This window comes from Schistocerca nitens, chromosome 3 (assembly GCF_023898315.1).
Source record: "Schistocerca nitens isolate TAMUIC-IGC-003100 chromosome 3, iqSchNite1.1, whole genome shotgun sequence".
Taxonomy (NCBI): domain Eukaryota; kingdom Metazoa; phylum Arthropoda; class Insecta; order Orthoptera; family Acrididae; genus Schistocerca; species Schistocerca nitens.
The window spans coordinates 128,331,278-128,358,655 of record NC_064616.1 but is presented as its reverse complement, the minus strand read 5'-3'; the positions used below and the strand labels follow the sequence as shown (position 1 = coordinate 128,358,655).

The 27,378-nt window shown below is 42.3% G+C and overlaps 1 protein-coding gene across 1 annotated transcript in view; it reads left to right on the top strand.

Annotated features, from left to right (window-relative positions):
* Positions 1 to 27,378, top strand: part of LOC126249101 (uncharacterized) — a 217,804-nt gene that overhangs the window by 123,613 nt on the left and 66,813 nt on the right. Inside the window, exon 3 of the mRNA XM_049950752.1 lies at positions 24,754 to 24,893. Coding sequence (XP_049806709.1) covers positions 24,754 to 24,893 — 140 coding nt within the window. The remainder of the gene's footprint in view (positions 1 to 24,753; positions 24,894 to 27,378) is intronic.

Genomic DNA, 27,378 nt, shown 5'->3' with positions numbered 1-27,378 from the left:
CAGACGACGCCATTTCTCTTCAGTACAGAGTTGCGAGACGCCATTTTGACTTTCAGCTGAAGCCCTTACGTATATATGCCGTTTCTAAGCACCAACAAATTGTGGATGTTTCGAAAATCCGTCGTTAATTGTACAGTCTGTTGTAATTAAATGACGGGAAATGTCATATTGGTGGTTAAAGAACTGTTGTAACTTGCGTATTATGAAAGTATGCCGTTTGAAGGCAACGGAATGTTGAGAATCCATCAAGAATGCATTAGTCGTGGTACAATTTGTTATAATTAAATGTCACTTAACAACGTGTCTAGTATTAAAGCTTCCAAGAGGTGTAAGCTACAATGTGTGGTCATAACTCATTTATGATCGGTGTAACGTAATGAGTAGAGACGCAAGTACAAAATGTACCAACCGATGTGATACTGGTTCACGCACCACTCGATCCAAATATTTTTCTGCTGATATTCGTGTTTTCTAATAGGTTCTGATACTTCCTTATCAGTTTAATAGAAAAATATTCTATAATATTCGCTGTTACGTAAATATAAGTGTGCTTTTTGTGAAGAGTGAGTTTGTTCCGTTGGCTTTATCTACAACACAGCTTGCACTACTTGCAGTAATATATTGTGCACTCTCTTGTTTCTAGCTTTGTGTTTCACAAGTTGTAAAGATTCTGCTGCTGAATAGGAACAGTGATCAACTAAGAATGCCGTTACGGTTTTACTAAAAGGTGCGAATGGTGAAATAATTTTTATCTTATATGGTGAACAGTTGTAAATTTGCCTCGCACTATTTGTAATGGCTCTTTTATAAGCCTATTTCTTATTGAATGGATATAATACTTTCCTTTTTGCCTTATATCATGTTCAGGGTTATCGAAAATTTTATTTATGTATACTACAGACAGAACAACATGACTAGCATGTGGACGAAGGAGGAAATGTGCGCTTTAATTGAGCAACCGTAGGACTTTTACGCCCTTCCATTTCGTAAAGAGTGTGTTTGGCGAGGCAGCTATAGCCGACAACTGCCGTTAGAGCGCATTGCGATCTCGTGTACCACTTTGAGGCACACGTATCGTATGCACAGGTCGCTTCGTTTCTGAGCGTTCAGCAGTATGTTGACGTTCGAAAGCAGTGTCCGTGTGCCGACGGAGCAGCAGACCCATCCTCTGCCCTCGCCCGGGTCTTTCGAGCCGTCGCCCCGACCGCAACAGACGAGGCGTTTGGTGTGGGTCAAGATGTACTTTCAGCAGTGGGCAATACCTCAGCCTGTTTTCAAGGCGTAAGGGTGCAGCCGTGCAGCCAGTATCTACATTCGCCCAAAGATGGCGACCCCTCCACTTTCCGTCGGCAGATGTGTCTACCGGCCAGGATGAGCGACTCGGAAGACGATGCGATATCAGGGATCCCAGGCTACGCTATACAAATGAGAGGTGCCCGAGCATTCGTCTCAGGTGCCTCAACACCACCACAGCCCAGGGTAGTAGCACGAGCATGTCGCCAGCTTCCAACTGTTTTCGGGCAGTGGCCAATACTTCCTACATCCATACACAACAGGGCAGTCCCACTTCGTCTGTACTATATGTTCCCCTGTACAACAATGAATACAATGCACGCACTGTTGCTACTCTGCTTCTGGTTATCACTTCTCAACAAAGTAGCACACGCGATACTACTACTCGAAAAACACGCAAAACGTAGAATAAGTTAATCAGCACCAGTCAACACAGTTAAATACGTAGACAGTATTTACTTCTGCACAGAAGCACGCGAGAACAAAAATTAAACCAAATTTTGCGTAGAAACAGATACTGCTGCTGCTGGGCGTGTGCTCGACTCGGCGGCTGCGACTCTTTGAGAGAAAAATAGAACTATCAGCAAGACAAAAATGTACCTCATCGACACATGTCCATTTACAAGGAACAAAGGAATACCACACACAAAAGAATGCAAAACTCGTTGCTAAATGCCGTGACATTCTACGTGGTTCTAGCTGGCCCTAAGGAAATAATAATGAGCCTTCTCTAGGTGAAAAACACCTAAATTTTAGCAACCCACTCCCCCCACCCCCGTCTCCCAGCTCCCGAACCCTCGGGATTTCACGAAACTCTTCGTAACAGTGACCTGCCGATTCAACGAATAAAGACACCAAGAAAGCAGCTGTTCTTTCAACTGTCCCTTCATTCATTCTGACCTGAACAAGATCCCAAACAGACCATTAATGGGCTACATGAATACCTTGTAAGCTGCCGGTTTAGTAGGCGTGTTTCATTTCAAATTTTTGTTAGGGGAACCGCAAGTTGGATTTTTCCCTTTCCGATTACAAGATCCGTGTCACCTTCCATTGCGTGTCGTTTTCTGTGGTCACGCCATAGCACTAGATTCACGTCACTGATTTCACCGATTTACCGCTGACGGTGCATTCGAGTGAAACAGGGGCATCGAGCGGAATGCGTACTATGCTGCATTTGTCGACACACTTTTTCGGTTGCCACGCAAAAATGACTCTAAGCACTATGGGACTTAACATCTGAGGTCATCAGTCCCCTAGACTAACTGACCTAAGGACATCACACACAGCCATGTCAGAGGCAGGATTCGACCTGCGACCGCAGCAGCAGCGCGGTTCCGGACTGAAGCGCCTACAACCGCTCGGCCACGCACTGCACCAAGTACTGATTCTTTCAAGTCTTCCTGAACTCCACAATACATATCTCGCAATATCAGCTTCTTATGAACAACGGCATAGTTCGCAAGAAATCTTACAGAACTACTGACGTTATTTATCAGTGATCCCATAACACTTCCATCATAGATATTATGTTTGTTTCGTGCTATTACTCTTAATATATCGAAACAGTGTACTAGGATTGTCCCTAATACTAAACCTTGCATCTATTCCCATATATCATCAGACAGTTCGATGTGGCCACCACAGTTATCGGACAATAGTGCGGGAATATATGTCTTACATGGATGCAGCGTTTTCCTGACCGCCCTGACAACCAAAAATCATTTGGCTGTAGTACATAAAGATAGCGAGCTGTGTTTTCCTAAATCCATAAGAATTTGGTCGGAGCGTTTCAGGAAGTCCCCATTATCGAGAACAAATTGTAGCTACTATCTTGGACTCCCTGCTTCTTCCGCATCTAGCAGGAGGCCAACGGAACGTTAGACGTTGCCTGGTTCACTTCCATGAATTTCGGTAGTTGGACAGTAATGAGGAAGAAGGCCTAGCTGTATGGCGCAGTCCGTAACATCGTAGCAATTTAAAAAAATCAGGGGAAAAGTAAAACAGGATGACTGGATCGTACTCCGAACCTATTCCTTCCGAATAAGAGTCGAGTGTGTGAAGATAGTCATACCGCTCGGTAGAAGTGGAAGCAGGCTCGATGCGTGTGCGGTACCCGTCAACGAACATTTTTTTCCCCAAGTGTGTTAATCGCTTACACAGACAAATATTTCTTCAATTTCAATAGTTGCATCTGTTCAGAGAATGAGGTTAAAGTATGTTTAAAAACAGAATCAAGAATTATCCCGTTCAGTATCTCGCAAATAGTAATTACAGTACTATTGCAAAGATCAGAAATTTTACTTGCAACCTTCTCGAGTTTCTCTTAGAAGCAGTCAATCTGTTCCTCCGTTAAAATACACAGCTGGTAGAAAGATACAAATTAAAGTTTGGATTCACCTCTGACATTTCACTCGAGCCGGAAAATTTCACATAAAGAATTCTGTCGATCCCGCTAGACGTAATTATGTTTTTGACTGGGATAAATCTTCCGTCTATCCTGCTTTCAGCTTACCTTTCCGATGTATATTCCTTAGAATTGTAGACATCGTTGCTAGTTGTATCTGGTCTTTCATTTCTATACGTAGTACTGAAAGATACATTAAAACTTTAGAATCTAAATTGTACAGATGATATAGGAGCTTATATCGTGGACTTTGAGATAAGGAACGAATGGCCGCAAATGAATAATTAGTTTTTTATTGACTAAAATCAACATTCGCCATATAGCATCAACTTAAGCTGTCTCAAGTGTCAACCGCCGGCCGTAATATATGCATTATACCAGTGCGCAAAATTCGAATTAAATGTCAAGTTTTCGAAGTACCGCCTCGTGTCGTACGCCCTCAGCATCATCGCCCACTCGAATTTCTAGACATTGGAGCGTATTTCCCTTATCAAAGCAACTGTCGAAATCTCAAAACTTTATTCGAATGCTAAGCAGCCAACGAACCGAGAACTTTTACAAAGGAGAGCATCGCGAATGACTTCGTTGCCATAGCAGCAGACAACAGGAGTTAACCGAATCGGGGCGTGCTTGAAGGTTCTATGAAGAGCTGTTAACGTAATGTATTTGTTTAATGGTGCCAAGGTATTTCATTGCCACATGGAGTGTGTCGGCAACAGTAATCAACTAAACTGGGTATGGAACTTTAGCTGCCAATGCGTGCTGGCCAAGTTGCTCATACGTGGCGCCTTCCACAATTACAGTACGTCAGTCACTCTAGCATGCAAAAGAAAACACTTTCCGATTATCCACTAACATCGCATTTTCCAGATTTATGGAGAAGAACAAGGTGGACTCTCTCAAGACTAGTGGAAAAAAAAGTGATAATTGCACTGTATCAATTCTGAAATCTAATGTGTTTCGGCAATTGACAGCAAGATCAGAAAATTGAACTGTTTTATTTCACCTTCATTTTACTGATGCATTACATTGTCGTGCAAAACAACGAAAAGAGATGCAACAGAAATCAATAAAGTAGGTAGTATATTCGCCAAAAAATACGTGTATTTCGAGACGTATCTTGAACAAAGTAGACATCTTTTGCTCAGACATGCCACTTCTAATAAATATTACATATGAACAAACTTATTAAATACGAACGGGTATTAAAATCTGAAATTACAGTTACATCACAATCTGAAACGAAATACTTTTCTACATACTTGTTACCTGAAATTATGCATTATTTCCTAGCATTTATGATGCTAGTCAATGTCATAGACAAATGCGACAAAATATTTCCTTCAGCAGGTCTTAAGTATCGAGTTTTCTGGAAATTTATCTACATTTATGAGTGCTACATGTGATCTGTTTTGACAGCACAGATACATGTACAACGTGACAGACATCGGGATTTGTATTACGAATGTTGTCAGTTTGGTGCAGGATATATGGTTCAGATGGCTCTGAGCACTATGGGACTTAACCTCTGAGGTCATCAGTCCCCTAGACTTAGAACTACTTAAACCTGACTAACCTAAGGACATCACACACATCCATGCCCGAGGCAGGATTCGAACCTGCGACCGTAGCAGCCGCGTGGTTCCGGACTGAAGCGCGTAGAACCGCTCGGCCACCGTGGCCGGCCGCAGGATATACTCAGTGAAGATACAAAGTACACAAAATATGTCTGGAGCACAACATTTTTTGTTATCATTTGCAAGGGCAAAACCACGAGAGAAAGACTAAAATTTTTAGCATACGTCAGTGAAGTAATGATTTCGGTTATGTACGTGTCTTCCAAGGAAGTACTGCAGTATCCTACTGATTTGATAATTCCCTGATTTAGTTACTCTTAAAGTCCACGATTTCTAATCTGAAATAATCACGTACAGATCGATCGAAACCTTTTGCCCAACTATAACATGGAGGAAGATCTATGTTCAGAGACTAGAGTTCTCCATAGCGGTAGTATTGAGATAATGGTCCACAGAGGCCAGAGTTGCAAGTAATATTGGGTCCTTTCGGCGTTTTCCGAGCCTCTACAGTACACGTGTTTATGTTGTGGTTCGACTGCCAAGCTTAGCGCAGAGAGTGGATGACATGGGGAGTGGAGCCGAGGAAGGAGCCAGCAGCGCACAGGAAGCGGTCAGCGCGGCCTTTGTCTCCGCCAGCCCACAGACCCGCTGGCGACCTCGTCTTCTCCTACGTGCTCCGTGACTCACGCGGACCTCAGCAGCTAAAGAGACCAACAAAACAATCCCAGCTATTTAGCCGGTGACGTTCATACCACTGATACTTAATTTTCGTGGCGTGTGTGTGTGTGTGTGTGTGTGTGTCGTGGGCTTGATAGGGGGAGAGACGGCAGCTGCTTCCAACAGAATGCTGAACTGGTCTCCACGTGCTGACTCGCTTACCGAGACAGAATGACATTTTTAAGATCTTAGTATTCTCTGTCATTAGTAAATATTTAAGCATAACCTGGCGAGCGGGGTCAGCTGTATTTATTCCTTCCCACTGACACATAACTAATTTCTTCTGCTGCTTATTGAAAACCGTTATTGATTATTGACGCCATGTAAGAAATTTCGTATGTGACAGTGCTGGTTGCCTTCGTGTAATTCCGAAGAAAGGAAGGAAGATTGGGTTTAACTTCTCGCCGACATTTGAGGTCATTAGAGACGGAGCACACACTCGGATTGCACCAAGGGTGAGGAAGGAAATCGGCCGTGCCCTATCAAAGGAAGCATACCGGCATTTGCCTGGAACGGTTTAGGGAAATCACGGAAAACCTAAACCTGGATGGCTGCAGGCGGGTTTGAACCGTCGTCCTCCCGAATGCGCGTATAATTCAGAATTTCTCTGATTTTATTATATTGTATAAGCTGTATGTGGAAGGAATTATTATGTTTCTTCACTCTTCTTCATTGTAGGGTATCGGAAATTTAATGGAAGACGTTCGCAGTATGTGTGACTCCAAACACTTGAGCAGTATTCTCGAACTGGTCGCACTAGCGTCTTCTATGCAGTCTCCTTAACAGATGTTCAACTTTCGAAGATACTTCCAACCAGTATAAGTCATTTAATGATTATCTGTTTTACTGATTTCTCGTCTTCGTTCTGTTTCGTATCGCTTTTTAGTATGAAACACTACTATTTAAAAGACGAGACAGCCTCCATATGCTTACCATAGATGTTGTAGTCGGTTACTAACACTATCGTCAGTGAACAATCTGAGAACGCTATTGACCCAGTATAACACATACTTTATGTCTGCTTAGTACATTAAACATCATAGTATAGTCTTCTATAAAATAGTTGTGAAAAAAGTAACCTAAAGCTATTCTCCGAATTTACTTTCAGCAGAAGGGAAGAATGTTAAGTGTTTATGATTACAGCTAAGTAACTGAATTTTCTACAGCAGTATATAGTGCTGAGATATCATCGTTCTGGATGTCAGGAAAGTGAATGAGTATTTCCCATTCCCTTATGTGATTGCGTTCACGTTGTCAACTGAATATCTGTTGGAACTAAAATTTGTTACACAGACTTAAATATAAATTTTTATCATAAAAGGATAGTTGCAATTTTCCCATTGTAGATTCCTACGCTTGCATCAGAATTTTGCGAATATTATATTGAGGTTTTCGTTTCACTTGCATAATGCTTAAAAATACATGAGATTAATTCAACAGGGGACCGTGTTGCTCGATAGAACAAATGTTTCAGGTAACTGTCTTTTTCGCACGCAGATCGTATAATCTCGCATAGAAAATTGTGCTTCAGTATTGTGTCGAAGCTATTATGTGGAGGAGAAAACGCCTGAGACAAGAGAAATTGCATTTCTTTTCTTAAATATATATTTCCGATAGGCAAATTGAAAGAGAAGTTGTAGTATATCCATGGTATGAAACTGAAACTTTTTCGTATTCGTAGTGCTCTGAGCACTATGTGACTTAACATCTGAGGTCATAAGTCGCCTAGAACTTAGAACTGCTTAAACCTAACTAACCTAAGGACATCACACACATCCATGCCCGAGGCAGAATTCGAACCTGCGACCGTAGCGGTCGCGCGGTTCCAGACTGAAGCGCTTAGAACCGCTCGGCCACACCGGCCGGCTTCAAGGTACCTATTTTGGACAATGCATAGATCTCTTACGGATATATATTCAAAAATTTTATTCCACAATAGAACGTAATATGTGTAGTTAGTGGTTAATTATTAATTTCCATTGTAAACTATATTTCTTGGCCGCTCCACAGGTGTCCAAAGGCCTGGGGTTCTGTCTTCGATAAACCCCAGCATTTTCTGGGTCACTTTCACCTCTGGGAGAGGTTTGCGTGAATCACAGAAGACCTGTTGCACCGTGGGGCTGTTTCTCACGTAAGAGGAAGCCTAGGGCATACCACAACCAATATGGGCAAACATAGTCAAACCCTCTAATAGTCAACTTCTCTGTACTTAGTTCCATATAAGATCATGAAACGAGAACCATTTTCAGAGCAGCTATATGTGTTTTCCTACTTAATGTACACTACACTTTTGTGGAGACATTCACATTGTGCATTTAACATCCTAAACTTTTGAATAGGTCTTAAATGAGGCCAATTATTAACTGTTATCTTCCGTACTTTTTTCAGCAGCTAAATGGCGGTAGAATGTCAAACGGGCCGACTTGGTGCAGGAGAGGCATCACAGGACATTTTAATTTCCACTGTCTATACTTATACAAATAAATTCATAACTTCGTAAGCATGACCAGGAAAGATTTAGGATTCACACTTGTAGCAGTGGAAGTTGTGGAAGTTCAAAAACAAAACAAAATATTTTTTTACATGTGAAATTTCATCATTTTTTTCACTTACTATTGGCTGCATTTGTTGCTATAGGTACACTTTTCTTCATAAAAAAGAGAGATTCTTATATGAACATTGCACGGCAAACAAGCCATACTTACAGATGTATGAAACTCTAGAATTTTTCAAATCTATTAAAAACTGTGGTAAAAAGTGAGATGATTAACTATAAAATTTGAGTTTTTTCTAAACAAAATTTAAAATGTAACAGCTCATTCATTTTTCATAAATTAAATAATTTCAGAGTTTCATTCACCTGTAAGAATGGTTTGTATGCTGTGCAAAATTCATCAAAGAATCTTTTTTACTTACGAAGAAAAGTGTACCAAGAGCAACAAATGCAGTCAATAGTAAGTGAAAAAATGATGAAATTTCACATGTAAAAAAATTGCATTTTGTTATGTTCTGAACTTTAACTGCTATGAGTGTGAATCCTGAATCCTTCCCGGTCATGCTGACAAAGTTTTGTGGATTTATTTGTAAAAGTATAGACAGTGGAAGTTAAAATATCATGTGGTGCCTCTCCTGCTCCAAGTCGGCCCGTTTGACGATCTACCCCCATTAGAATGTTTTCCCTGTTTTGTGCATCTGCACCCGAAAGGTGATTCCAAAACTAATGATTCGATGCCACTTAGGAAATCTTTGGCTCTGTTAGTGATGTGTTCAATTAAAAATTTTGAGCTTTTTTAGGAAGAACCGGATTCCCCATTAAACTGTAGGTCCTCCACTTGGCTAGTTAAACGTTCCTCAGCTTGCAGCGTCTTGCCCAGAGAGTTATTACGGCTTTCAAGCAACCCTTCGAGTTGACGAGTACTTTCCTACTTTCCCTTCCTGTAATGTAATATTCTTCAGAAGTAGGTACAATCTAACTGTTTCATATGCCAATGAGAAACCTTGATAATCTATTATTGTGTCCATTTTAGTGTATGTAGGTACAGCAGTATCTGTCTTAACACTTTTTAGTGGTAAGTGACTGATGTATTTGCCACGTACACAGTCTACAAAACAAGTGATGCTTGTTACGAACTAATTGATACATTAGCTCCAGTTGAGAGAAAGGAAAGGAGTGGCGTATAAAGCTAAAGTAATAAGGATTATTTGTTGTGCAACTCACGTTACCTGTGTTTGCTATTAGCATGGGCGTTGCCTACTCGTGTGTGTGTGTGTGTGTGTGTGTGTGTGTGTGTGTGTGTGTGTGTGTTAAGCCTAGCTCATTACTGTGGCTAGATGCCCAGCTCACTTGTTACATTAGTAGTTCCTAGTGTTACGTGGCTCTCGACAGATAAACGAGGTACTTTCTGGGCTGATTCACACTCCCATTATACCTGAAACATATTTTTCTATACTAAATATTCAGCGCTATAAAATATTCTCGCAGCGTCACAAATCTCTCCTAAATATAGCTACTCACACTACACAGCTGGGTAAATCGAAATAAGGAAAGAAAAGAGAAGTTACGTAATATCAATAAATTGGCGCACACTATTCCGAGAACAAGAAAAACTCTTCAGTTTGATAACCAAGAAAAATTATTCGGCGTTTCACAGATGCGTCTTCTTCTTCTTCTAGTTACCCATAACAGTAAAGCCCTCCATAGTTTATGAACCGTAAGAACGTGCTGCAAGTTGAGGTTAGTGGGAAACTAATATTTGGACGGCGCTACAAAGGGGTAGGAGTAGACTGTCATCATTCTGAAAATACATTGTGAAATGTAAGGTCGTGATGTAAATGTCTAGACTTTTCGAACTTGTTGATACTGCTGTATTGTTATTAATAGATGAACTTTGAGAGATAGATCTTCGGATCCTGGTGATACCTCTGTTGAATAAATCTTCTTAAATGAACTGTTAACATTCTCAGGAAGAAGTTCTCTTTCGAAAACTCAGTTATTAGTGTAGTTATGACGCAATCTCTCATATTTTTGTTGAAGAGAAAAGGATGCAGCGTACTCCACATTCATTCATACTCTCATACATATTAAAATTTCTCAGAACGCAACTTGTATGTAACAACGATGTTGCTTTCACTGTCTGGCAACAGAGCAAGAAGATGTTTATTCGTAGAAGTGACGAGCTATAAGTGGATCACGTGACCGGTATGTAGAATGTAAAGTAGCCCAGAGCACAACACTACATGCTGCTAACCAGGTAAGACAACTAACTAGTGAGGGGATTTATATTGAGGAAATTGATTATCATGTAGCTCGTAAACTGCCACCGAAACAGCAACGTAAGAATGAGATGACAACATTTTCTCCAGACGACAGTAGAGGCAGAATAAAACTGGACATCATGTTCATACAGTTGTCTTTTCTCATTTGACAAGTAGAATGTGGCGGCCGAGGTGACAGCGATAGCGCAGCTTAACGTATGACATTCAGTGGTAATAAAGGCTCGTTTCGGCAGCAATTTGCCGTCACTGGGTCAGTTACGTTTACACGATTCGAACGGTCATTACGAGTCATCAGTCTTCGTTAAGAAGCACGCTGATTTCTTTTATTTGCCGCGAGAACGGGCGCCGTAGTGCTGCCTCACTGGCATCGCGGCAAACTGCACAAGTGTGCAGCCATGCCCCCCTCAACGTGAACCAGTTTCGTCCTACCTCGCCTAGTGTATGTCGCCGTCGGCATTTCCTTTTTACAGTAATTCAGTCCAGATTTTCAGCATAATAAATTGTAGAGCTGATGACGCGAGAAATGTGTGATCAGCTGTTGGGTTAAGTGCATGCTACTAGTCAGTCTTTTAAAAACTCGTCTACGAACAGGAATTAAGCTCTTATTATACGACGAACGAACGACTGAACGATCGACTAGACTGCAACAAAGTATTGTACTTGTCATTTAGACCGGCGAAGAACACGTAGACCAATCTAGACTTCTGGGGCAATTTGTACGCCAGTCCCAGCGAAGTGTTGGGTCACCAGAGTCGTATTCGGGAGAACGGTGGCTGAATCTCCAACCGGGCATCTAGATTCAGTTTTGCCAAGGATTCTCTACATCGTTTAAGGCCAATTCCAGGGTGGTTGCTTGGGGAGGGATACGGACAATTTTCTTCTCCAATCGGAACTCTTGCCACGTCTGGAATGATGTGAGGACGATGAGACGTTAAATACTAAGCTCAGATGCAATGCAGTCGATCGTATACTAGGTAGTTCGTTACAGAACTTGTGTTTTAAAAGGTATTAGTAAGCTTCGATAGACTGTACTGTGAAATCATTATAATAACTCACCCATCAGGCCCTGAACACCACGCTATGTCGATCGGCCGCCGTGTCATCCTGTGTCGTGTGGCGTCATGCGCATGCGGTGTGGAGGGCGTGGGGTCAATATACGGCTCTGCCGACAACTAATTCTCATTCAAGTAGCTCCTCAGTTGGCATGACGAGGCTGAGCGCAGCCCGTTCCAGTCCTGACACCGAGAGGAATCCCTGGCAGTAGCGGAATTGAAACCGGGTGCTCCGCATGAGAGGCAGACGCGCTCATCACTCGGGTACGGAGGTGGACGCCATTGGTAATCCTACCCTAAAGTACCACAGTACTTGTACCTGCACATGAAAACAGTTTGTACAACCAGACGATCGTTAGAGCTGATTTATGCCGGGTAAATCTCAGAAATTTGGACACGGCAAAATCTGTTGTTGCGAAATTGTACGGCTGGTTTATTATCTGTTGTTTACGCACTTAAATCTGCATGTTTAAACATGACGAAATCCCCATTAGCTTATAACACCATTCCGATGAACTTCGCATCAGTTAATAAAACTCTTCTGGGTATGTGACCGCATTGTCAAAATAAATTATCCATCGTTAACAGAAACATCCTGAGGACGGCAATTTGCAACAGTGACCGAAACGTTTGAGAATTTTCCGCATTGACGACACGGTTACATAACCAGAAGAATTTTATTGACTGTGACAACGTCCGCGGAAGCCTTCACTCACATTCGCATCAGTTATTTTGATGTCTTAAAAAAGGATACAGTGGTTTGGCAACGGCAAGAAAACGAAATGAACCCTATGTCGATAAAGATGATAACTAACAAGAAAGGGGACATTGTCTTTCTCCTAGAATTTGTCTCGGAGTGCTGTAGGTACAATTTATTAAAGTCCTTAATTTAATTTTGTGTCCAACTGCGTGTCATTCCTGTCGTCGCAATTACTCTTACTCTCAAGACGAGGTAAGTTGTGTGCACCATAAAGTTTTTTATCTTCTAAATTTTGTGCCGTTTTCTTTTCGTAACGGCGTGGGTGTTGTGTTTCTGAGGTGAAGATGTGGAAACAGTCAGCATCTGATTTTGTTGATGAAGGATATTACTTAAAAATCACACTCAGATTGGCCAATATTCCAGACAAACGATTATTGATCAATAACTGGGATTATATATGAACATTTATGGGAAGCAATATTCTGACGTTAGGAAAAAAGAGACAGCCTTGAAGATCACGTAAGCTGACGCTACCTCGAAGAAAAATGCCTGGGAAGATTAATACTCGTAGAACGTTATTCGCGGCCTTTACATGCGACATCGCTATCAGTGAACACAGTTACACGCTGTGTAGAGTGGACAAAAAATGCAAAACAGTGTCGTGAAGTTACAGGAACGAAAGCGCCAACAGCACGAACGGGGAAGGACTGACTTCACTCTAAGGACGAGCCGCCCGGAGTGGCCGTGCGGTTCTAGGCGCTACAGCCTGGAACCGAGCGACCGCTACGGTCGCAGGTTCGAATCCTGCCTCGGGCATGGATGTGTGTAATGTCCTTAGGTTAGTTAGGTTTAATTATTTCTAAGTTCTAGGCGACTGCTGACCTCAGAAGTTAAGTCGCATAGTGCTCAGAGCCATTTGAACTCTAAGGACGAATGGAACCGTGTCGTTTTCAGTGACAAATTTCAACTTAGATGCTTCAGATGGTTGATAAATGCAAAAAGAAGATGATGTGCTTTCAAAGTGAAAACAGTGACGACGGTTCGTGAGAACTTGCGCCTATCACGTGTTGTCGGACGGAAGGATATTGATTTACAGAAAATTATTCATGATCGTATGTTGTTAGTTCCTGCGTACGTAACATCCCCGCTGTAGACATTTCAGCACTCCACCAGAATCACAAGGGTATACTTCTTTCGTAAAATGGTCGCTCTAATTGAGCAGTCAGCTAGTTCCCGGGGGAACCTCTGGGAGAACCTGTGAGCAGCCCTTAATAAGCTCACTTATGGCGATAGAAAACAATGTGAAACTTTAGACCAACTGAAGAAGTGCGTTTTGATCCAATTACCAGTATATTAGTAGAGCAGCTTGTTGTGAGTGTACCAGATCTCAGTCCATTGCTACAGAAACCGTGAAACTAATTTGCATTAGTAGCGGTTTGAGCTTCGGAAAAAAAACCTGTGAGCGCTACTCATCTGACACCACAATAAACAGCTTCGCATGCTATGCAACATTCCATTAATAATCAGGCCACTCCGCACATCGGAACCCCCATCACACTGAAACAACACCGTTGTGCATTCCTAATTGTATTTGTTAAATAAGTGTTGCCTGACGATTGGAAAATTTGTAGGAAGTAGGGCTCATAAATGGGAGGTGACTTCGCAGTTTTATTCAGATTTGAAAACCACATGGGATCCCACTCCAATGTTACTCTTGAGAAACCAAAAGATATAAAATTATCATGCAAAATTGAAGCTAATAATGCGGGACTTTGATTTATTGTTCTTTCAGTCTTCCTAACGATGTCTATCAGAGTTCCTCAACTGCACAACTCGCATTTTCAAATTAAGAAGACAAGTAACCCAATGAGCTACGCATACAAGATGCACAAACAACGAGATAAATGCGAGCTCCTCTGAGTATGGACTCTTAAGATATGAAACTGACATCTCGTGTCATAGGAAGAAAGCGACTCTTACATCTTCAAACTGCACCATCAGCACGGAATGAAAGCCACGAAGCGAACGATAGTCGGTACATAATGTCTCCCAGGAAGCGAATGATAAGAATTCAAAGTTCAACGTTCTCAGCCCAGACTCTCTTGGAGGGGTGACAACATGCTTGTAGCCAATTCAACGGAACAAAAATGCCTCGAAGCATTGAAATAGAGGTGAACGTTTGAAAATGTTATCTCAGATGGTATACAAATACATACAAACAATTTATAAGGTTGTTGCCGATTTTGAATGGATTTCCACCATTTGAGGACGTGGCACACACAGTGTCTAGTAGGGATGGCAATACACAGGACTGAACAAACAGAAATACTGTTGAGATCATACGAAATTTATCGCCTTTCGTGGGAAGGGGAAGGCAGGATTCTTGTTGACATCCCTGCTGAATGGATACTTCCTACATCTTAGGTGGGCACTTCGGGGCTAATGCACCATTGTGGCTATGCGTCAGGGATTTACGCCCGGAAACCGCAACTTCCGAAAACGCCGAGCAGACCCTGGGAACCACCCCAGAATAACACCCAACTTGAAGCTAGCTTTGTCTGTCACACTCTATACTAAAAACGAGATGTCCCGGAATCCACTTCCTTGCCTGAGAACCTTTCAAGTCACCACCCAACAGATTGTGCTGCCCGCAATAATCCACATACATTATGAAAATATTTGTTTGCATGTGTGTGTGTGTGACCATCTACTTATTAAAGGGTTGGGGTGAGAAAGTAGTATGGCCCACGACGCTTGAATTCCCAGACTTTATTCACCCAGTATTTGAGAATGAGAGCACTCAGCAACAAACTTTACTCGTAATTTCAAACCTTCAAGAATTTTTTTTTCGCTGACAACCCCTACAAAATAGTGAAAGGAAAAAAAGTTCATCGTTTACTACTTTTCGGCTGTTCAGGCAGTAAAGTAAAAGTACCTCATGAGGCATGACTATATAATTTATTGCTTGTTCACTACTAACTGTATTCGCTGGAACTATTCAGTTCTCTAATACAATGCAGGAGGTTATTCCAGAGTCGGGTTCCCATTACTGACAAGGGAACCTCCCCATCGCACCCCCCTCAGATTTAGTTATAAGTTGGCATAGTGGATAGACCTTGAAAAACTGAACACAGATCAATTTTGCTTATTTTTTTTTTTTCATGGTTCCACACAACTTCTTCCTGTTTTCTCGATTGATCTGTGTTCAGTTTTTCAAGGCCTATCCACTGTGCCAACTTATAACTAAAACTGAGGGGGGTGCGATGGGGAGGTTCCCTTGTGAGGAGGACTTTGAGAAAGTGACTGAACGATGGAGTGGAACAGAAGGGATTTTGCGCTGATGGGAACTGGCGTTTTTGCCAAGTAGTACAGACAAGAGCGTCAAGGTCGAGGAGACAGATGGGGAAAGTGTACGTTGACAAGACAATACAGAAGACAGAGGGTACGGAAAACTCTGCGCTTGTCTAATGACAGCCAGGGTGGCTGTACATATGATTGTGAAAGGTGATCAAAGAGCCGAACATCGCAGATATAATGAACACATGCGTTCATAATCAGCTTCAGGCGCCGTGAGCTTTCCTGAGAAAAGCGTTGCAGGATAACATCTCTGTAATAAATAATTGCAAATGTATGTGTTTGTGCTAAGCTCTTTGCTGAAGAGGAGAAGTTGATATTTATCCCATTTAGCGTTAAATATTTCAGGGAATCCCGATGTTTCGGACTAATGAGCCTAGGATGTCCAACCAGTACCACTTGAATTTTGAATCGGTCGAGCTTTACCCCTATATCCTGCGCCCTTTGATAGTACAAACAAGTCTGTATTAAGATTCTTGATAGCTGTCTTCAGGTTTATTGGTTTTGCACTTAAATACAACTGGTGATTATCAGCTTACATGTAGTGTTAGCATTGACGTAAGTGGAAAGGGTATAAGACCTAATTCCGAACGCTGTGGGACATCTAATACTACTTGCCTCCGTTGTGACTTCATGGTGCCGGCCATGACGCATAGGTGTGAGCCAAACCAGTGCAATCAATGCTCTCAGCAAGAAATTTAGGTTGTTAAATCTGGCAACTAAAATGTCGATCATGACAGTGTGAAAGGGTTTGCCGAAGTCTAAGAAGCACATGAAAGTGCCTCTTCTGCGTCCATGGCAAGCTTCAGGTCCACTTTTACCTTTATTAAGGTAGAAGTCGTGCTGCGATGTTTACGATAAACCCGATTGGTAAGATTCTTCATTTGGACTGTGATCTCAGCGTGGCCAATATGTGATGATGTGATACGCATGATGGCTTTTTTGACGGTATTGCAAGTAACATGCTTTAGATAGAATTTCCCGAGGCTGCAGATGTTTACCTCCATGAAGTAATCCAGTTGTGGATGTAGGTAATGTGAAGTCAGTTCTTCGGATGGGACAATGGGATCAGCTGCAGCTTTTTACGTATCTCCATCGACTTTTTTTTTGTCAGTTTGTGAGAAAACTTTAGGTTCATGCGGTGCTCCCTTGCACTGCAGCATAGCGTTGCTGCACGCTATGCGCTGCGCTTATAAGCATGTTCCAACGGTCATACGGGTGCACACGTTTTTAACAATCGCTGCTGTGTAGATATTGTTCTGTTAACGAAACATATTAGATGCCCCTTGTATTATGCAGAAGAATCTATGTTTGTTGAAAAAAGTGCGAATTCCTAAGGGACCAAACTTCTGAGGCCATCTGTCCCTAGTCGTACACATTACTTAAACTAACTTATGCTAAAAACAATACACACACACACACACACACACACACACACACACACACACACACACACACACACACACACGCGCGCGCCCGAGGGAGGACTCGAACCTCCGACGGGTGAGGCCGCACAATCCGTGACACGGCGCCTCAAACCGTTCGGCCACTCCGGCGGCTGTGTTTGTGGATGTACTATAAATTTTCTCAACTATCAATTCTATGTTCAAGGTGTATTACATTGTGTATTGCTAGCTGCGTACCTGTGTTACAACGATGTACTTGAATTTAAATAATAATCTGTGAATAAACAATAATAACAGTAAACTTGTGATGTGTAAGATCACATTACCTCACTAAATCGTTTACTATAACAACACATAGAATAATGCACACAGTAAAAAAATGTGCATATATTTGTGACGGTTCTCAATGAAACGAAGCAGTAATAAAATATTAGGTATTCGAATGCGAAATTACTTGCACTGCATTCGACTAAAACATTGGGGAGGAGTTGGACTCTAGCATACAACAAACCTGGTTGCTATCTTGTTCGTGTCCAACCTGGCACTGAACGAAGTTCTTAACTTCGTTCTTAACAAAACGAAATTGGTAGATTAATGGTAATATCTGAGATATTACAAGGGAGTAGTGTTACAAAAATGTTCAAATGTGTGTGAGATCCTATGGGATTTAACAGCTAAGGTCATCAGTCCCTAATCTTACACACTACTTAACCTAAATTATCCTAAGGACAAACACACACACCCATGCCCGAGGGAGGACTCGAACCTCCGCCGGGACCAGCCGTCCAGTCCATGACTGCAGTGCCTAAGACCCCTCGGCTAAGCCCGCAGTATTGTTACACGGCCGTTAGGGTTTGTGATATACAGCGTGTTACAAAAAGGTACGGCCAAACTTTCAGGAAACATTCCTCACACACAAAGAAAGAAAATATGTTATATGGACATTTGTCCGGAAACGCTGACTTTCCATGTTAGAGCTCATTTTATTACTTCTCTTCAAATCACATTAATCATGGAATGGAAACACACAGGAACAGAACGTACCAGCGTGACTTCAAACACTTTGTTACAGGAAATGTTCAAAATGTCCTCCGTTAGCGAGGATACATGCATCCACCCTCCGTCGCATGGAATCCCTGATGCGCTGAAGCAGCCCTGGAGAATGGCGTATTGTATCACAGCCGTCCACAATACGAGCACGAAGAGTCTCTACATTTGGTACCGGGGTTGCGTAGACAAGAGCTTTCAAATACCCCCATAAATGAAAGTCAAGAGGGTTGAGGTCAGGAGAGCGTGGAGGCCATGGAATTGGTCCGCCTCTATCAATCCATCGGTCACCGAATCTGTTGTTGAGAAGCGTACGAACACTTCGACTGAAATGTGCAGGAGCTCCTTCGTGCATGAACAACATGTTGTGTCGTACTTTTAAAGGCACATGTTCTAGCAGCACAGGTAGAGTATGCGTATGAAATCATGATAACGTGCTCCATTGAGCGTAGGTGGAAGAACATGGGGCCCAATCAAGACATCACCAACAATGCCTGCCCAAACCTTCACAGAAAATCTGTGTTGATGACGTGATTCCACAAATGCGTGCGGATTCTCGTCAGCCCACACATGTTGACTGTGAAAATTTACAATTTGATCACGTTGGAATGAAGCCTCATCCGTAAAGAGAACATTTGCACTGAAATGAGGATTGACACATTGTTGGATGAACCATTCGCAGAAGTGTACCCGTGGAGGCCAATCAGTTGCTGATAGTGCCTGCACACGCTGTACATGGTACGGAAACAACTGGTTCTCCCGTAGCACTCTCCATACAGTGACGTGGTCAGCGTTACCTTGTACAGCAGCAACTTCTCTGACGCTGACATTAGGGTTATTGTCAACTGCACGAACAATTGCCTCGTCCATGGCAGGTGTTCTCGTCGTTCTAGGTCTTCCCCAGTCGCGAGTCATAGGCTGGAATGTTCCGTGCTCCCTAAGATGCCGATCAATTGCTTCGAACGCCTTCCTGTCGAGACACCTTCGTTCTGGAAATCTGTCTCGATACAAACGTACCGCGCCACGGCTATTGCCCCGTGCTAATCCATACATCAATTGGGCATCTGCCAACTCCGCATTTGTAAACATTGCACTGACTGCAAAACCACGTTCGTGATGAACACTAACCTGTTCATGCTACGTACTGATGTGCTTGATGCTAGTACTGTAGAGCAATGAGTCACATGTCAACACAAGCACCGAAGTCAACATTACCTTCCTTCAATTGGGCCAACTAGCGGTGAATCGAGGAAGTACAGTACATACTGACGAAACTAAAATGAGCTCTAACATGGAAATTAAGCGTTTCCGGATACATGTCCACATAACATCTTTTCTTTATTTGTGTGTGAGGAATGTTTCCTTAAAGTTTGGCCGTACCTTTTTGTAACACCCTGTATGCTAACGATTGTGGCTAGTGACGTTCGATGCTGCTGTCTGCAGGAAGCCTGCAACGGCAGGAGACTAGCGACCCGCAGCAACACGTACAGAGGAAACGATCACGACCAGAACTGGGGTTTACCTACAATCATTCTCGCCAGGCGCCATTTGCGAATGAAACAGGGAAGGGGAGGCGGGGGGAGGGCTGGAATGACAAACTGTAGATAAAATAATCCGATAGTTTGGTGTGAAGTCTAAATTAGCAAAACTAATTAGTGAAACACTTACAGGTACAGTGTCTAAGGTGAAAAGTTTGGGAGAAATATCTCAGCCCTTCGAAATAAAACACAGGTGTACGGCAAGATAATGGCCTATCATCAATTCTTTTCAGTTGTGTTTTAGAAAAAAATAGTGAGAATTTGGAATGAAAAACTGAATGAAGATTTCAGCAATAAAGTTGGGAAGAGGAAACCAAAATAATGGAATAAATTGTCTCGCATTTGCAGATGATTTTTCTATACTTTCTCGAAATGTGGCATCTGATGTAACACAATTAAATAATTTAGAAGAAACAACCGGTAGGATTGACTTAAGTATTTCTACAGAGACAGCCAGTTTTTTAGAAACAATAAAAATGCCCCGTAATTTCTGAAAACGTATATTGGCCAAACTGAAAAGATAAAAAAATATAAATGTGTATTTGGGGGGGGGGGGGGATAGTTTGGATAAATCTTCTATAGAGGAAAGGATGCATTAAATGGGAAGGTCATACGAGGTGCGGCTAGAAAAAAACCGGACTGATGCTGGAAAAACATTTATTTACAATTATTTACAATTTCATGTTATCTCCTTCAATGTACTCTCCTCCTCGGTCTCTACACCGCTCCATACGAATTTTCCACTGTTCATAGCAATGCTGCAGATCATTTTCGGTAAGTCCATACATTACTTCCGTCGCTTTTTCTTTTACTGCTTCAACAGTCTCAAATCTAGTTCCTTTCAAAGCTGACTTGACTTTAGGGAAAAGAAAAAAGTCACAGGGGGCCAAATCAGGTGAGTAGGGTGGATGATCTAAGATGGCAATGTTGTGTTTTGCCAAAAACGTCTTCACTGACAACGCACTGTGAGCTGGGGCATTGTCTTGGTGAAGGATCCGTGACTTTTTTCTCCACAAATCGTTCCGTTTTCTCCGTACTCGCTCACGTAGGGTAGCCAGGACGCTAATGTAGTAATGCTGATTCACTGTTTGTCCCTCTGGTACCCAATCAATGTGCACAATCCCTTTGATGTCAAAAAAAACAATCATCATTGCCTTGAATTTCGATTTTGACATTCGTGCTTTTTTTTGTCGTGGAGAACCAGGAGTTTTCCAATGCATCGATTGGCGTTTAGTTTCGGGATCGTAAGTAAAAAACCACGATTCATCGCAAGTAATAACATTTTGTAAGAAGGTGGGATCACTTTCAATGTTTTCCAGGATGTCAGAACAAATCATTCCTCGACGTTCCTTCTGTTCAATTGTGAGACACTTTGGAACCATTTTTGAACACACTTTGTTCATGTTGAAACTTTCATGAAGAATCTGCCTAACACTTTCCTTGTCAACTCCTGTTAACTCAGACACTGCTCTGATTGTTAAACGGCGATCTTGTCGAACAAGTTTACCGATTTTTTCAATGTTTGCATCAGTTTTTGCTGACAATGGTCTGCCAGTGCGAGTGTCATCACTGGTGTCTTCGCGGCCATCTTTAAATCGTTTAAACCACTCAAACACTTGTGTTCGCGATAAACAATCATCGCCGTACACTTGTTGTAACATTACAAACGTTTCACTTGCAGATTTTCCTAGTTTGAAACAAAATTTGATGTTAACACGCTGTTCTTTCTGTACACTTAACATTTTCCGACGCACAGACAAAACGTCAACTACTTAAAACAGACGCCACGGGCAGACTGAGTGCAGGAGGCAGATGAAACTCGAGCAGTAGGCGGAGCGAGAGTCACGTGACAGGCCACGCGACTTTCAGCCTTATTGCATTCGTTTTATTGTTTCACCAGTACTAGTCCGGTTTTTTTCTAGCCACACCTCGTATGATATAACTGAAGACTTGTACAACAAATACATAAAATGAGAAGGGCAAATAGTATAACCAACGACTTGTACAACAAAAAATTCTGTCTAAAAATTAGTAATTAGGCATTACAGTGCAATAGTGAAGCCAGTATGACTATATCCAAGTGAATGTCTAGCATTTAACTATAATTTAGATGAATTAGGAATTCTAGAAAGGCGAATCATTACGAAAATATTATACCCACGAAAAACTATGAAAGAATGAAAATTACGTAGTAATGATATAATTTATCGAAACATAGGAAACATGTCAGAAGTAACGATAAAAAGAAGATTGTACTCTTTGGACATTTATATCGAATGCAAGACAGTAGATCAGTCAAAAATAACTTCAGATCTTGTGGGATAAGATACAAATAACAGGATGGATCTCTGATATAAAACAGGATTTGGAAAAAAAGGTATAAAAGCTGAAGGAACAACTGACAGAGAAGTGTTTTGTCAAAAAGTATTGACTATGCAAGGATTGCAAGGTAGAAGAGTGAGAAAAGCTGGTATGACATGGTCAGAAGATGGAAGAAAGAGCGTAGTGAACAGATGAGAGAGCACTGGAAGAAAAGAAGAGAACAACCAATACGGAATGGAAATTGCCTGGTGGTCCTTATTTGGGCCAGCCGAGAATAAGAAAATGACAGTGAGAACAAACGTACCCACGCTGACTTGTGGACTATACATGCAGATATCGAAGTTACCAAACACCATAAAGTGTCACGATCTATCATTTTCGTCTCTCAAATATTTTCAAGAGCGTCACCTGCCATTGTATTCTGTGGAACTTGTGCTGCATTAGACAGTGTCGGTTTTCTTCCATTATTGATGAAACGGAGCGTCTGTCGCGTTGGTAGGTGTCAGACCACCACCAGTGCTACCACTACCACCACTACGACTCCTCAGGAAGTGTATCGCAACGCTAAGTAGGACTTAAGTGAAAGTGTTGCGTATTCGTCCTCCCCTTGAATTCAAATGACCCTTCCGTTTGCTATCCACATCGCGTGCGTCTTCATTGTAGCGCGGGTACAACCCGTAAGTAGTAACCAGCACAGCTCGACAAATACTCGTACCAGTTTGCCGTATTTCAGTGCATCATCAGAGAAAGGCAAACGAGGGAAGCACAGGGAATTTAATTTATCGACGTTGAAAGGGTGGAGAGCCAGTTACGAATTTTGTATCTAATTATGCGAAAGAAAAAACGATCTCGTCGTACTGAATAACGGACCGTTTAGGAATCTCGAAGAACCTCATTTTTCTCCTCAAGCTCCCTGAAGCCACCATTTGGGTAAAGATCTTTTATTTCTTCTACAAATTTGATGGTTGACAAAATATTTGAAACATCATGTGAAAATTAAAAACAAACGTGGCTACAACAACAATACTCTGTTATACTTCTGCGAATGACTTTATGGACCTTTTTTAGTAACTGGTCAATTTATTTTATGAAATATATTATGGTGAAGTGGTGTGAAACTATAGAGAACAGAGCTGGGCAATCGAATAGTCCTAAAACTGATAAGTATTTCTCGTTGAAACTGGTAAGTCATAGGGGCAGTCAAACACTATTTTCATTGCAAAACATGTGGTTACAGCTTTATTAAGGAAGAGTTATTTAGCAAACAGTTGTACAATAGCTTTCAAACCATCGATGACATAACGCTTCCTATCAGGTATCGAGCAGTTGTGGAGAGGCAACAACATGTCACCGTGGATACTAAATTGATCTGAAGATCGTTGTATAATCGAAACAGATTAACAAATAAAATACATAGCGATTGAGACTCTTTTAATATTCAGTTTCCGTCGGTCCATTATGGCCTGGGGGACATCGGCTGGTACGTATTTCTTGATTCAAAAAAACTTTACCAACTGCCGTATGTTTTGGTTTCTTTTATTGTATATCTCAAATGGTACGAGTTTCGGCACCTCAATAGTGCCATCTTCAGGCCCCATACGCTATTATTGTATTAACAATCTCATCGAATGGTGCCATAAAACTGGAATCGTAAAACCGATCGTTATGCAACAGATTCCCGTGAACGGGTGACACTGACTGAGCCTACATTTTTAACAATCATTTGCTGTGTTCCTCAGACACTTTTTCCAGAACTTATTAAGAGGGACAGCACGTGAAACGGGGCGACTTGAAGCGGGAGAGGCACCACACGACATTTTAATTTTCACTGTCTATACTTCTACAAATAAATTCATAAAACTTTGTCAGCATGACCAGGAAGGATTCAGGATTCACACTCATAGCTGTGGAAGTTCAGAACATAACAAAATAATTTTTTTAGATGTTAGATTTCATCATTTTTTCACTTACTATTGGCTGCATTTGTTGCTATAGGTACACTTTTCTTCATAAGTAAGAGAGATTCTTCGAGGAATTTTGCACATCATACAAATCATACTTACAGGTGTATGAAACTCTAGAATTTATTTAATTTATGAAAAAATGAATGAGCTGGTACATTTTAAACTTCATGTTTAGAAAAAAACTCAAATTTTATAGTTAATCATCTGAATTTTTACCACAGTTTTTAATAGATTTTCATTTGAAAATCGGTGTATGTCTCACAACATAGAGTTTTACGAAACAACATAACCGGCCGAAGTGGCCGAGTGGTTCTAGGCGCTACGGTCTGGAACCGCGCGACCACTACGGTCGCAGGTTCGAATCCTGCCTCGGGCATGGATGTGTTTGATGTCCTTAGGTTAGGTTTAAGTAGTTCTAAGTTCTAGGGGACTGATGACCTCAGAGGTTAAGTCCCATAGTGCTCAGAGCCATTTGAACCATTTTTGAAACAACATAAACCAGTATCGAATGACGGTGTAGAGTGTGTCCTACCAAAAGACCTTCTTGTCCAGAAACGAACTAAAAAGAAGGTAGTAACGAGAGTGTGTTGTTGTGTGTTGCAGACAAGGAGCCGCAGATCGGACACCGGCCTGCCAACGTGCTGAAGGAGGAGCGCGTGCCGCTGGTGGCGTGGGAGCCGTACTTCTGCGTGCTGCTGCAGGACGAGCAGACGCTCACGGCCTACCGCAGCGAGGAGCTCTCGGTCAGCTCCTTTTTATATGTCCTCGCCTACTATAACTCACATTTTTGCTTGTTCACATTTTTTTTCTTTTTGCTCTTATGTTGGTAGTTATTACGCAACTTAGATGTTTTATCGAAAGAGAAGAGATCTGTAGTATACACTGGCTTAACAAAAGTCACGGGATTCCTCCAATTATAGTGTCGGACCTCATTTTGCCCGGCGTAGCGCAGCAGCTCGACGTGACATCGACTCAACAAATCGTTCAAAGTCCCCTGCACAAATATTTAGCCACGCTGCCTCTATAACAGTTTCGAAATTGTTGCCGGTGCAGAATTTTGTACACGAACAGACCTCTCGATTATGTCTCATAAATGTTCTACGGGATTCGTGGCGGGCGATCTGGGTGGCTAGATCATTCGCTCGAATTATCCAGTATGTTCTTTAAACCATTTGCGAACATTTGTGGCCCGGTGACATGGCGCATTGTCACTCATAAAAATTCCATCGTTGTTTGGCTGCAGATGGCCTCCAGGTAGCCGAACGTAGCTATTTCCAGTCAATAATCGGTTCAGTTGGACCAGAGCGCCCAGCCCATTCCGTGCAAACACAGCCCACACCATTATGGAGACACCACCAGCTTGCGCAGTGCCTTGTTGACTACTCGGATTCACGGTTTCGTGGGGTCTGCGCCACACTCCAACCCTGTCATCGACTTGCCAAATAAAATCGGTACTCATACGACCAGGCCACGGTTTCCATCTGATCTAGTCACGAGCCCAGGAGAGGCGCTGCAGGCGATTCGTGCTTTTAGCAAAGGCACTCGCGTCGTCGTCTGCTGCCGTAGCCAATTAACGCCAAATTTCGCCGTACTGTACTAACTGACACTTTCGTTGTACGTCCAACATTGATTTCTGTGGTTATTTTACGCATTGTTGCTTGTCTGTTAGCGCTGACAACTCCACGCATACGCCGCTGCTGTCGGTCGTTAAGTGAAGGCTGTCGGCTACTGCGTTGTCCGCGATGAGAGTTAATGCGTGAAATTTTGTATTTCGGCACACTGTTGATACTGCGGATGTCGGAATATTGAATCCCCTAACGAACACCGAAATAGAATGTCCCACGCGTCTAGCTGCAACAACCATTCCGCGTTCAAAGCTGTTAATTTCCGTATTGCGACCATAATCACGTGGGAAACCTTTTCACATGAATCAACCGAGTACAAATGACAGTTCCGCCAATGCACTGCCCTTTTATACCTTGTGTACGCGATATTACCGCCATCTGTATATGTGCATGTCGCTGTCCCATGATTCTTGTTACCTCCGTGTATTATGTAAGGTAATGTAGTTATCCACCTGAAGGTTGATTTGAACAGCATTGTGCTGTATTAGACAAGCTGTATTGGAGGCGATATTCCATTCCAGTCCTCCTACTTTTGAACAGATTAGCTGTAACGGGACGTACAATTTCACATCAATCCAAACAACGATTCGTCTTGGCATTTTTCACACATACAAATCATTACCAGAGATAGAAGATACGATAAGTGACAGAAAAAATTCCTTGCACCGAATGACAATTGAACTCCCGACTCACAGATTTACAATTTGTAACTTACCCACTCAGCTGTATTATACATACTACGCTGATGAGCCAAAAAATTATGACCACCTGCTTAGTACAGTGTTGGTCAACAGCTGGAAGGCAGCATAACAGCAATTCTAATTCTCATGGGCTCGACAATCCTTGGTAGGTTTCCGAAATTATGTGTGCACATGTCACATCAATTCCTTGGTTGGTTGATTGATTTGGGATCACACAACGTGGTCATCGGTCCCATCGGATGAGGGTAGGAAATCGGCCGTGCCCTTTTACTGGGACCGTCCCGGAATTGCCTGAAGCGATTTAGGAAAATCACACAAAACTTAATTCAGTATGTCTGGACGCGGGTTCGAACCGCCGTCCTCCCGAATGCGAATCCATTGTGCTAGCCACTGCGCCACGTCGCTCGGTCACACAAATCCCGTAAATAACGGGCCAGTAGTTTCTGGCTGCGGAACTGGCGCCCGATAACATCTCATACGCATTTTATAAGATTCAAATCAGGCGAATTTGGTCACCAAGACGTCAAAGTGGGTTTCCTATCAAGTCCCACAAACCACTGTAGCGCGAATCTGGCTTGCTGTAAGATTCCACCTCCGTCGCGGAGGACATCAAGCACGAAGGTATGTGAGTCGATCGCAGTAACGCTCAAGTAGTTCGTAGTTCTCGTAGTGTCTTCGATTATCCCCACGAGGTCCCAGGAGACTTCCCCCAATAGCATTACACTGACATCATCTTCCTGTGTCCGTGGCAGGGTGCGTGTTTCCAGCAGCCATTCGCGTGGATGACGGTGCATCCGAACGAGATCGTCGACCTTGTGCAACAAGAATCTTGACTTGTCCAACTAGGCGACAAGTTCTCACTGATCGGCAGTCCAATCTCGATGATCCCGTTCCCACAGCGA